General features: G+C 38.6%; 1 protein-coding gene across 5 annotated transcripts in view; it reads right to left on the reverse strand.

Moving 5' to 3' along the window:
- Positions 1-12,723, reverse strand: part of ubr3 (ubiquitin protein ligase E3 component n-recognin 3) — a 119,203-nt gene that overhangs the window by 83,921 nt on the left and 22,559 nt on the right. For 4 of the 5 annotated variants that reach the window (NM_001423758.1, XM_017357738.4, XM_021478824.3 and 1 more), the window contains exons 10-18: positions 10,967-11,100; positions 9,945-10,031; positions 9,615-9,680; positions 7,825-7,914; positions 7,305-7,433; positions 5,489-5,541; positions 5,276-5,409; positions 1,266-1,351; positions 858-999 (exon numbers count right to left, since the gene is read on the reverse strand). In NM_001423758.1, the coding sequence (NP_001410687.1) occupies positions 858-999; positions 1,266-1,351; positions 5,276-5,409; positions 5,489-5,541; positions 7,305-7,433; positions 7,825-7,914; positions 9,615-9,680; positions 9,945-10,031; positions 10,967-11,100 (921 nt within the window). Of the gene's footprint in view, positions 1-857; positions 1,032-1,117; positions 1,157-1,265; positions 1,352-5,275; positions 5,410-5,488; positions 5,542-7,304; positions 7,434-7,824; positions 7,915-9,614; positions 9,681-9,944; positions 10,032-10,966; positions 11,101-12,723 lie in introns of those variants that run through there. The other variant, XM_073911864.1, reaches the window with a different exon arrangement.

Consider the following 12,723-nt stretch of genomic DNA (forward strand, 5'->3'; position numbering starts at 1 on the left):
CACTTGTACCAAAACACTCAGAGTATCTTACTTTTGTTGGGCACAATATCCTGAGGATTGTTGAAAACCAAAACTTTTCCTCGTTTTTTTTTTTTTTTTTTTGTCCAAACGAAAAAAAAACTCAGGATTTGTGCACTGAAAAAAGTGTTGCATGCAGAACTGTTGCAAACAATTTATTTGTGTTGAATTTAAAAATACAAACTAAGTTTAATAATGTTCAACTTAATTTGTTTGTTTGAATTCAGCCCAAATAAATTGTTTATAACCACTTAACAAAAAAATTTAGTAAATCCAAGGAATCATCTTTAAATAATTTTTTTCAGTGTAGTGAATTTTCATTTTTGGACAAACTATCCCTTAAATGACGACATGGTAATAATTTAATGGTGTAAAAATTTACTTTATTTGGATTTTTTTTCTAAATATAACAGTGCATTTAAACGAATGAAAGCAAAAAAAATAGAAAGCGAAAAAACACAAGAGAACCATACAGAACACACACACAACAAAACCACTTGAAAACTATACTTGACTACTCTGTCAAAACTACTATATACACACACATAACTGCTTAATTCATTGATTCTATGGATCGATCTAATATCTGAAATACCAGAATATTTTAAATCAAGTTATGTTTTAAACCACAAAACACACTCCACGACAATCAGAAGACTACGACATTCAATAAGACTTGGACTGAAGTAGGTTTCATTATTTAACGTAATAAATAGCAAAAGCTCATGTATTACTAGAAAGCAGATGCATAGAGAACAATATGTCCTAAAGCACAGCAATCCTGGAGTGACACTGCCATCTGGAGGTCATTATAGATACACACAGCATATGGGAAATACCTTTAGGTGTGTACATGCCCTGCTGCATGGATCCTCCAGGCTCAAACACAGGGGCTTTAAAATCCGCTACACCAGACAGCATCTCCTCAAAACTACAGCTGCCCGGCACCACACCGCTCTTAGGGTTCGGGTTCTCAGGGATCTAACACCATCGTCAAGGAATATCAGCAAACACTGATGGAGTTGAATCACATGTTTAATTGTTCAATTCTTATGAGCTTGCTGAAATTAGGCAAAATGACAAAAATGCTGGTAATCACCCATTTAACCAAACATAGGCAGGAAAAAACAACTGGATTCTCATGAAACAGAGTAAAACAAAACATGACAGGAATTTCCAATATTTGTGAAAACACCAAAACTGAGTACTTCCTGTCTGCGCTTCCCGTTTTAATTGTGAAAGGATACAAGATCCAGCAGAGAGCTGTGGGTACGATCATTCATACACAACTGTGACACCATCTCGGCTCTCAAAATCTCATCGTCAGACATTCCTGCTTAGAAACACAGAGGGGGAAAAACACACACAATGAGCTAGTTTCTCAAACTTCCTGTTAAAACTAGAATAGAGCTGCACGATTCTGGCTAAAATGAGAATCGCGATTTTTTTGCTTAAAATAAAGATCACGATTTTCTCACGATTCTGTAGATGTAAAATAAAGGTATGGTAAAAACAAACATATGGCACAACATCGATAATAATAATATGTGTAGGTCTACTGGCTTCTATAAATAATTCTATTCTACTTATAATAATTCTGATGCTGAATTATTATGTTTGAGATATACGCTTGCAATCTGTCATATTAGACAATTCTATTCACTGGTAAAATCAGACATTTGCCATTATCAGATTATATTCAACAATATATAGGCTAGAGTAGTTATACTGACATTGTAAACATTTAATTTCATGCACAACTGTGTGTTCGCTATGAAAGAAAAAACATATCAAATGCTTGCCGTAATCATAACTCTAATATGCGATATGATCATTTAAATGAAGTGCACACTTTCGGTTTCATTCTGACTGCTAAGTGCTTGTTCATACTTCGCGCGCGGCTCCCAAACGATCACTCTGTGCCACAAACTGAATATTATTTACATCTGTACTACCTGTTACTCGCAACATATGCAGGTTCTGTTCACAAAAGTGTACGCGCGCCGCCCTCTCTGTGATAACAGCTCACGGTCAGCAGCACACGTCACGTGTGATTTCCCGATAGCGAAATCATCATTGTTAGACAAAATGACATTTTAAGGTGAATTATACCTTGTAAATACATTATGTGATTCATTCAACATCATTTGGAGGTGTCAATGTCACTGAGCAACGTGTGTGAAACAATGAAAAGACTCGTGCAGCCGCCTTTTCTTCTCTCCTGAACTTGAAAATATGATTGGCAGAATCGTAGAAATGCTGAATTAAGATTGTCTAGGGGGTCGGATCGAGATCGCGATCTTTTAACGATTGATTGTGCAGCTCTAAACTAGATGTCCCGGAAAACAACCCAAAAACCCTATAAACCTGTTAGACCATGAGCCGGGGTGCAGAGTGCATTTTCCATCCTTAAAATAGCAAAAGTGGATTCGGACAGGCCCTTAATGCTTTTGCGTCCTGCGCTTTAGACTTTGCGCCTAGATCGTTAAAATAGAGCGTATAGTCTTTGTTTTCAAAATGTTTACAATTTGTTTTTTTATTGATGCTAAATGAAAGTAGTTTCAGTTTAAATAATCAACTTGAATTTGTCTTGACTTAAAGTAAACAAGAGATACTTCGGCAGCGTTGTAACAACTTTACAAGATTTAATAAAAATAATTTAATAATCTCTCTCTATAAACAAGTCTTATTGATGTGCAGCATATTTTTAAATTGTAACTTTATCAGGTAGCGGTTCAGTACTTTGCATTGGCCGATACGCAGAGCTCAGGTATTGGAAAAGGAAATCGGAAAATCCATAGTATTAATATGAAGGCTCACAAAATCACTCTGGACGAATCGTACCCAGCACACTTTCTGTTCGAACTGTTACCGTCTGGTCAGCGCTTTAGAGCACCAAGCACAAAAACAGCCATACCAGTGTCATAGCGGCCGGGGGGGGTGAATCACAAACTGAGGAGACAGGGAAAGTCGGTGGAGCGACGACGCGAGGAAGCGATCATAAATTGAGGAGTGGGAAAGGGGGGCAGGGTAGAGTGACAACACGGGGAAGCCTTCACAAACTGAGAAGCGATCACAAACTAAGGAGCGGGAAAGGGGGAAGGGGTGGAGCGACGACGCGGAGTAGTGTTCACAAACAAGCGGCGAGAGCGTCAAAGTAGCCGGAAGTCATTCAATATCAATGAGAACCAGTGGCGAGGAGTAGCACGGCGCGTCTCCTCCGGTGAGGGCATCGAGGAGGACTTAAAATCATTAAACTTTATGGTATGAGCAATGACGCGGTTCGGCGGCAAGCAATCAGAATGAAGTAGTCCACCGTTTGAGAGGAGTTCAGAGAACACAGACCTGGGAACTTTGGTTCCGACCACAGTTGTTCCCAGGGGTTTGATTATTGCGGTTGCCGGATTTTCAATTATTAAAAATCGCGACGACGCGGCGCCCCTAATCACGCGGGGCCCCAACGCGGAGCGTGCCCTGCGGGCCCATCCGCTACGCCACTGAGCCAGACACAGGAAAAGTTTCTTTCCCCAAGCCATCTACCTCATGAACAGGTAAATATCCCCCAACTGTGCAATAAACATGTGCAATACTTTCTCATACGCACTTTTACACAGCACCTTATTTCAATATACAATGCAATACTTTCTACTAGGGGTGTAACGATTTATTGCGATGCAAAAATGTCACAATATGCATCGTGGCGTTATGACGATTTGATTACGATATGACGTCCGTTTTCACGTGAGCTACGTTCCACCTGCTGTCGCACGTGAGTTCAGATTGCAGCAGCAGTAATGTTAGCAGACCAAGATGAGTGGAGTTGAAATAGAGGATGGCCCATCCTCTCAAAATCAGACGTCTGGCAACATTTCGGTTGTATATTCATTGCTTTAGACTCGTCCGCTTTTTGACACGCATACTGGGTCAAACATCCGAAGTTATAAAGTCTTCACAGTGATTTACATACTTTGCACAGCGACAGGGATACCTCCTAATGGTGTTGAACGAGTCACATACTGTATTTATAAGGTACAATTCACCCTAAAATATCATTCTGTCTTCATATAATGTTCCCGCCGCAAAATCACACATGACGTGAGCTGACCGTGAGCTGTTACTACAGAGGGCGGACTATGATTGACGCACGTATGGCAAGCCGTTTTAGCATTTAAACCTTTGTTCAGACTATCCATAAATATATTTAGAGATATCTCTAATTATATTTTGACTAGTCATAATTATAATTCGACTAGTCAGAATGACAATTAGAGATATCTGCAATTACAATTGTACTAGTACGAAATCAGATTGGAGATGTCTGCAAATATATTATGACTAGTCATATTCCTCCATTGACTTCCATTGAAAAATATTTGCAGATATCTCTAAATGAGTTTTGACTAGTCACAATTGTAATTAGAGATATCTCTAAATGAATTTAATTAAATATGTATTAAATACCTGGAAATGTGGATTTTTTTTGCACACACAAAAAACGCAAGTGACCAAGCAAAGCCTTAAGCTCTTAATGTTAAATTCAATTGAATAGAATTTTATTTTTTTGCACCTTTACTTAAATTGTTCCTTAATTTTGTCTCTGTCATTTCAATAATATTTTTAAGAAGTTTTTAAATTGTTTTATTTTCCAGAGACAGGCCTGTTTAATTTATTTTCCTTAAAGAAGGTTCAGTTTAACAAGTTGAAACAAAAGAAATACATAAAAAATAGTTTACTTGGTAAAATTTGCATTTCAGTTTAATTTTACATTTTTATTCCAAATATCATGATACATATCGAATCGTGAACATTATATCCTGATGCACATCGTATCGTGAGCTGAGTGTATCGTTACACCCCTACTTTCTACATTCGCATTTGTACACAGCACCGTATACCCTGTATATTTATAACAAATCTCGACATACAATTCAACATCCAGATTTCTTGACTAACTGCACCTCTGTTTAATGTTTATCATCTTTTTTCTCATTTATTTTGTGTTGTCACTTTATGTACACTTGATGCTTCTGTAGCCAAAACAAATTCCTTGTGTGTGTGTGAAGCACACTTGGCAATAAAACTGATTCTGATTGCTATGGAAGCCCTCAGGTTGACTTCACCCAAGGGACCTCCAAACACAGAAGCAAATGCTCAGACTTCATTATTAGATTAATTATTCACCTTACAATGTGAGCTAGCAAAATAGCCACTGTAAATTTTGACTTCACGCAGACTTTAAACTGAAGAAAACACACACCTAAGTGTATCCTGAGACTGCACAGTATGACCAAGAAGGTGAGCGCCCCCTCCAGCATGGGCCTCTCTTGTTCAGAGTCCAGCACTGCGTTCTGATGTTGAGACGCCATCGTCAGCAGATCCACCACCTTGAACCTGATGCAAAATGCAAACAGCCATTCATTAAAGAGCGACTCGTGGGTGAGAAAACTCAGAAAAGCAGAAGTGTCCATACCTCTCGAAGACTGAGGAAATGAAGTAATCTGGATCCAGTCTAGAAGCGCACACCTGAAGACAACAAAAAAAAAACACTGAAGAAATACTGAAATGGGTGAAATAACGGTGTTTTTGATTAGGAAATGTGCTGAAAAAAGCTTCATATGAGCAGCAACGGGTCCACCAGACCATCCTTAAATTATGTGTGGGATTTAAATCAAACTTTTAAATCTTCCAATAACTTTTACATCATGAGATATCAATCTGAGGTTTGTCCTGTAATGTAATGTGTATTTATATAGCACATTTATAGTGTATGGCCATACACCTAAAGCGCTTCACAATCATGAGGGCTGGGATCTCTCCACGCCACCACCAGTGTGTAGCATCCACAGGACAACGGCGCCAGTGCGCTTGCCACACACCAGCTATAGATATAGTGGAGAGACCGTGATAGAGCCAATTCAGTGGATGGGGATGATTGGGAGGCCACGTTAAGGGCAGAGAGGGAATTTGGCCAAGACACAAAGTTACACCCCTACTCTTTTAGAGAAGTGCTGGGATTTTTAACGACCAGAGAGTCAGGACTTTGGTTTAACATCTCATCTGAAAGACGGCGCCTACTGACAATATAGTGCCCCCTTTACTTTACTGGGGCATTAGGACTCACACAGACCACAGGTTGAGTGCCCCCTGCTGGATTCTCTAACACTACTTCCAACAGCAACCTAGTTTTCTCATGTGGTTTCCCATCGAGGTACTGACCAGGCTCTGCCCTGCTTAGCTTCAGTGAGTAACAGGTCTTGGGCTGCAGGGTGATATGGCTGTGGCCGCATTTCATAATAAACAATGATATGGAACGTTTGTTCACATCAAGACAAGAAAACGAAAATACACTAAAGGCAACCATGTTGTCTGAAATAATTTAAATGACTCTGTTTAATGCTATTTGGTAAGAAAAACGTGTATGTTTTTCTGTAAAGGTTTGTGGCTTTATTTTAACATTTGCGAAAAAGTCATCATGCGCACTGAAAGAATTCATCTGTTGCATAAAAAAAAAAAACGCAAAACAGTTCAAAGACAATTCAAGCAGTGATGCTTTAAAAAAGAAATGATTTCCATCCAATCAACTACATGTAGAGGAAGGAGAGTTATTGCTTCCTTATCAAAAAGCTGTGGAGGTTTATTTCGAAATTCAAAGTCTACTTCGGGAATTATTTCAGGAAATCAGGGATTTTGAACGAATTAATCCTGAACAAAGACATGGGAAAGGTGGGCACCAGGGATCAAGACCAGCATATAAGCGGCTATAACTTAATCATCTGAAACATTCCATCTTCAAGCTTATCAAATTGACGCCAAAAAAATAAATAAATAAATAAAAACGAAATTATAGACGGAGGTTTCTCATTAGCTCAGGGGTTAGCGCTGTGGTCTTGCAGCAAGAAGGTCGCTGGTTCGAGTTCTGGCTGGGCCAGATGGCATTTCTGTGTTGAGTTTGCATGTTCTCTCCGTGCCGGCGGGGATTTCCTCCGGATGCTCCACAGTCCAAAGACATGCGCTATAAGTGAACTGAATGAACTATATTGCCCGTAGTGTATGAGTGAGTGAGAGAATGAGTGTGTATGGGTGTTTCCCTGTACAGTGCTGCAGCTGGAAGGGCATGCGCTGCATAAAACATTTGCTGGAATAGTTAGTAATTCCCTGATATATAAGGGACTAAGCCGAAGGAAATTGAATGAACGAAGAGCTAATTTAAAAGCTATGGAAAGACGAACGCATTCTGAAGTAACTAAGTGAGCGAGTGACTGAGTGAGTGGTGTTGGCATGTTCACCTGCAGGAGGTAGATGTCCGGATCAATCATGGAGTTGCAGAAGTGAGACTGGACATAGGTCATGGCCTGACCTTTAATCTGCAGCCCATTTCTCACCCACATGTTACTATGGATCTCAGACAGGCTAGCCTGCACAAACACACACACACACACACACACACAAATACTTAACCCGCACTGTAGCGCTAACATCATACCACTCTCATATGACATCAAGTCACATTCCAGAACTGAAAGGAGAGACATCGGTGAAGATTTATGACAAACGGCTGCAACATTACACAACACAATGTTCTCAGCTTCAGCAGCATTAATGAACTGATGGACAAATAAAGCCTTGTGTACAGATGTAATGTTTTAGTTCCTAGAACTCAACAAAAGTACTACATGTATATTATTGATGAATATTATAGTTTATATATATATATATATATATATTTGACAGCTCCTATATAAATTGACAGCTCCATCTCATCTTGTTTGTTCTTTCATTAGATTTATTCACGTTATCTCATATTACCTGAATCTGTAGGGGGTGAACCATGATCTTCATCAGCATCTCCTGATCAGGAAGCAAACTGTCTAAATCCAGACCTTGACACTTCACTCCCTGCAAAACAACAGGTGCAGATCAGTTTATAACAATGTAAACCAGAATAAAGACTAACTATAGGCCTAGGTCTTTGACAGCGTTGTGTTGCAGAGTAAATAAATAAAGATTCTCTTCAATAAAGCAGCATTTGCACAAAGCACGCTCCCTTCAAGCTAAAGCTCAGTAAATCAGATTAAAACCCTGCCAGCACATCTTGAGGTCTACTCAAAAGACGCACAAATGTAATCTAAACGTGTAAAAACCACATCAAATCAAAACCATTTACATCTAAAAAACTTTAGCAAATAAAGCAGCGTTAACATCTAACAGTGTCCTAACAACATGTGACATGACAAGAATCCAGTGACACGCAATTTGGCTGTCAGTACCAATCGCAACACATCATGACAAAAAATATTTAAATAGCAGCCACTGCACGCCTAACGAAACGGTTCAAAAGACTTTCAATATAATTACATCTAATTGGATTCTAATTTAATACATATTAAATCTGTAGTGTATGAGTGTGAATGTGTGTGTAAGGTTGTTTCTCAGAGATGCGTAAAAACTTGCTGGATAAGTTGGCGGTTTATTCCGTTGTTGCGACCCCAGATTTATAAAGGGACGAAGCCGAAAAAAAAATGAATGAATAAAATCTAGACCACAGGTGTCAAACTCAGTTCCAAAAGGGCCGCAGCTCTGCACAGTTTACTTCCAACCCTAATTAAACACACCTGATCAAACTAATTGAGTCCTTCAGGCTTGTTTGAAACCTACAGGTAAGTGTGTTGGAGCAGGGTTGGAACTAAACTGTGCAGGGCTTCGGCCCTCCAGGAATTGAGTTTGACAACCCTGATCTAGAGTATATTTAGCCGACTAAAATCTTATATAATTTAGTCAACTAAAACTAAAATGATTCAGAAGACTAAAATATGACTAAAACTGAAATGGAATTAATCAAAAGACTAAAACTAAATCAAAGTTTGCTGTCAAAATTAACACTGATCAGTAGCACATAATCAGTACCTGAGGTGATCATTGTCATAGTAGTTTATGCTGTTGTTCTGTCTTGACATTATGAAAACAGAAAGCATTTCTAAAATCAGAATTTGTGAGGAAAAAAAATCATTTTAAAATGGAAAAGATACCTTTTAATGCGTCACAGCAGCGCACCGCGTGTTGTTAGCACACAGTGTAATGAGTCAATGAGAACAAAATCGTCACTTCCTGATAAACTGGTGCTAAATAGCAAAATGAAAAACAGAATTTGCTGTGGTAGGAGAAGCCACTGTGGGCCTTTTTTTCCTTATATAATAACTATTTGCACCTCAGAAGATGAAGACGATTTTGGAGACATGAGATGCTCTTTGGGAGAGTACACACTCGAAAATACTCAATGATAGTAATACTGAACCACTGTGATGACAGACTTTGGTTGAGAGATTTCAAAATGACAAAAAAAAAAAAAAACATTTCAGATGATTTACAATGTGATCAGTTCGCTGATTTGTTCATTAATGCAGTCCCATGTCAAGTTTTACAATCACATGATCTGATTAATCTGAGCATGATTAAAATGAAATGATCACATGGTCTGATCATGATTTAAATTAAAACATACGACTTTTTTGAAACGCATGCAAAAAAGTAATCTGCACATGTTTCCATTGTAGTGTTTTCGCATTTTTTCTACTCAAGTTTATCCTGCTCAGGCTTACCTTGCTGAGGAACATGGCGTAGTATCGGTGAAGAGGTAAATGAAACGTCAGCTGGTTGAGGGAAGGCTGCGACAGAGAATCTAATATTATTAACACACTACTTCCAAATTTATCTTACCTTAAACATATCCTACATTTTTTTTACATAAAAGTCTGTTTTTAATATTAATTTCAGTAATGCTGTAGAACAACATGCAAATGTTTATAAAATGTATGTATGATAAATTTTTTTTAAAATAATCTTTGCAACAAAATACTGAATTTGAATGAAAATAAATGAAAATGAACCCCCCAGCACCAAATCTATTAGCGTAAGCATCTAGACTGTACCTCATCTACAAACCCAATGGCATCAAACCACATCTGAAGAGTTTCCAGACAGTACCGCACCACTGTCTTAGTGTAGTCTTGGGTCTCCTGACAATAAACAAAATGTTTAATTCAAAAACAGCTAGGCTCATGACAGCGTTGGACTTTATTTGTGAGTACTGAAGTTTTCATCACAATACATGGCATTATCACAATATTAAGAAATAAACATATAATTAATCTAAATTTAGGTGCCTTATTAAATAATCTACACCTTTTATTCTTGTAATTATTATAATTATAAGAGCTGTTATTCTTTTTTTTCCTCTGTTGTTTATTTTCATTTACTGTATATTTTATTAATTTGATGTCGAAATATGACATATTTTAGACATCTAAAACATAGATAAAAAAAAATCTAAAATGCTTTGGCAATACAGAACAAGATGTCATGCCAATAAAGTAACTTGAACTTGATGATATTAATAAATGCTTTTGTAATTCATCACAAGGATTTGTTACCCGAACAATAGACCAAAAAATAGCCATAGTGTTTTCAGTCAATATCTCCAGTCGTAGGCCAGATTAGCATGTGAATATTTTTGTGTTTAAAAATAAACATTATAAATCGGGGTCGTCAAGCATTTGGCACAACAATCTGAATAATCTTAGAAAGAAAAAATAATAATAAATAATTATCAACAGTATTCTGAAGTTCATTTCAAGATATACTGTATTAAAGCATTGTCAAAAGTATTGACCAATCGAATGGTACCAATTGGTGGTGAAATTTTAAAACCATCCAATTTCCTCAAAGATTTGAGTATTGTTGAACTCAAAAAGAGCTCAACACTGCTCAAAAGTTAGCAGCAAATGGACGATTTAAAAAATGTCAGAACTAATGGTTTCACACAATTGGTTTTACAACACTACTGTATTATTGAATATTGCCATATGCCTATACACAACAACTGTCATAGTTTGTCAAAATATCATAATATATACTGGAATGTAAAGTACGAAGGGAAGAGTGCATATCTCACTTTAACTTTGCAGTGTGTGAGGAGACCCCACATGGGCTGAGCGCAGGCCTCCAGTTCAGCAGCAAACGCTGCGTAATATGTCTGAGACTCAAACTCCACGTGCTCATTCAGCTCCCGCTTATTCAGATTCATTCCTGACACAGCAAGCAAAACAGAGAGAGAAAGTTCACAACATTAGAGTAAATGACTGACTCGCTGAGATCGAGCTTCAGTTCTTAACATTTAATGAGTGTTCAATTGACAAAACAAAAAAAAAAACTTTTGAAAATAAAGAGTCCTGGACGCTTTTTATTATCTACATTACATTTATAGAAGGTATTTTAAGCCAATATTGAAAAAGCTACCATAATTTTTTTAATATAATAAAGCATACAGCCTCTCAGAACCTTTAATTGGTCAAAGTAAACACTAATGGGTTCACACTAAATGTGGAGCATCGCATCATTTGCTCTAGTTTACTTTGTGGAAATTCTTATTAATTGTATATTTTTGGTAGGCGTGATTGAGGTGAAATGTGTACATTCGTAGTGAACACCTGCATTCACGCATTTGCATTGACTTTTATGTACTGACTTGCAGGTCCGGAGCAAGCAGAACTGCCTATATAGAGTGTTGAGATGTTACGATGTTACAGAGGACTTATTTTATTTCGTTGTTCCAACTTCCGAGTGGCCTATAGTCTACGTTTGTTACGAATAAATGATGTTAAAACATATAAATGACTCATTCTTAAAAAAATACATTAGAGCTGTGTGCATGAGCACATTTGAATAATGTCGGGCTGTAAACGGGTTCGGGCTTTATAAAGCTGTCGATCAAAATGTACCTATCGGGTATAATTTTCATGGCCCGATTACAGCTCTCTGCACTCCCGCTGCAGTACCGCGGGAGCCGGCCAGATTTCTTACGGTGTGGGAGTAAATTTTTGAATAAATCGCGTGAGATATGTGTGTGTGTGTGTGTGTGTTGGTGTAAGAGAGAGATGCTGTGCGTCGCTTGGCGCTCTCTCTCTCTCACTCTCTCTTTCTCTCTCTCTTTCTGACCACGAGCCTAAAGCCTGAATTATACTTCTGCGTCAAGTGACCGGCGTAACACACGGCGCATGCAACGCGCGTGGCTGTGCATTTATACTTCTGCGCGCTGTCTCTGTTGGTCTGCATTAACACTTCCGAAACGCTAGTTGGCAGTGAGGTGTAAATGTTCCTCTGTGTCGAGTTTCTTCTCTGCTTTTTTGCTTTTCCTGAACACTTCCAGGATGTACAAGTGGCTCAAACTCGCTCATTTTGAGGCAGCAACCGGCGGACGAGCAGCAACTTTAACTATGAGGTAAACACAAAACAAAACTTTCCATCCGGAGCTCCTTCACAGGACTCCACACTTGTAAACAATCGGTCTATTGGGTTCGCGCCATTCGCGCTGCTCTCAGTCCCGCCCAGACTCGTCAGCGCTACCAAGCCGACCAATCACAGAGCTTGCGCTACGCGTCGTTGCGACGTGTAGTTACATTTTTTGAGAGGTGCACGTCTGTGACGGCGACGGCCACGGCGAAGGGCTATGCGTCAGCGCCGTAGCATACGCCGGTGTTTGACGCAGAAGTATAAATCAGGCTTAAGGTCGCATAGAAGGTATTCAGTTTCTGAATGGTTTAGGTTTAAGCCAACAGTTTGGTGACGCTGTCTGAGCCTTACGTCATAATGTTTTTTTATTACGCTGGTAATACCGGATAAAATAAGGAGGCGGTTTGACGGTATCAAAAT

The sequence above is a fragment of the Danio rerio genome, chromosome 9 (genome assembly GCF_049306965.1).
Source record: "Danio rerio strain Tuebingen ecotype United States chromosome 9, GRCz12tu, whole genome shotgun sequence".
NCBI lineage: Eukaryota > Metazoa > Chordata > Actinopteri > Cypriniformes > Danionidae > Danio > Danio rerio.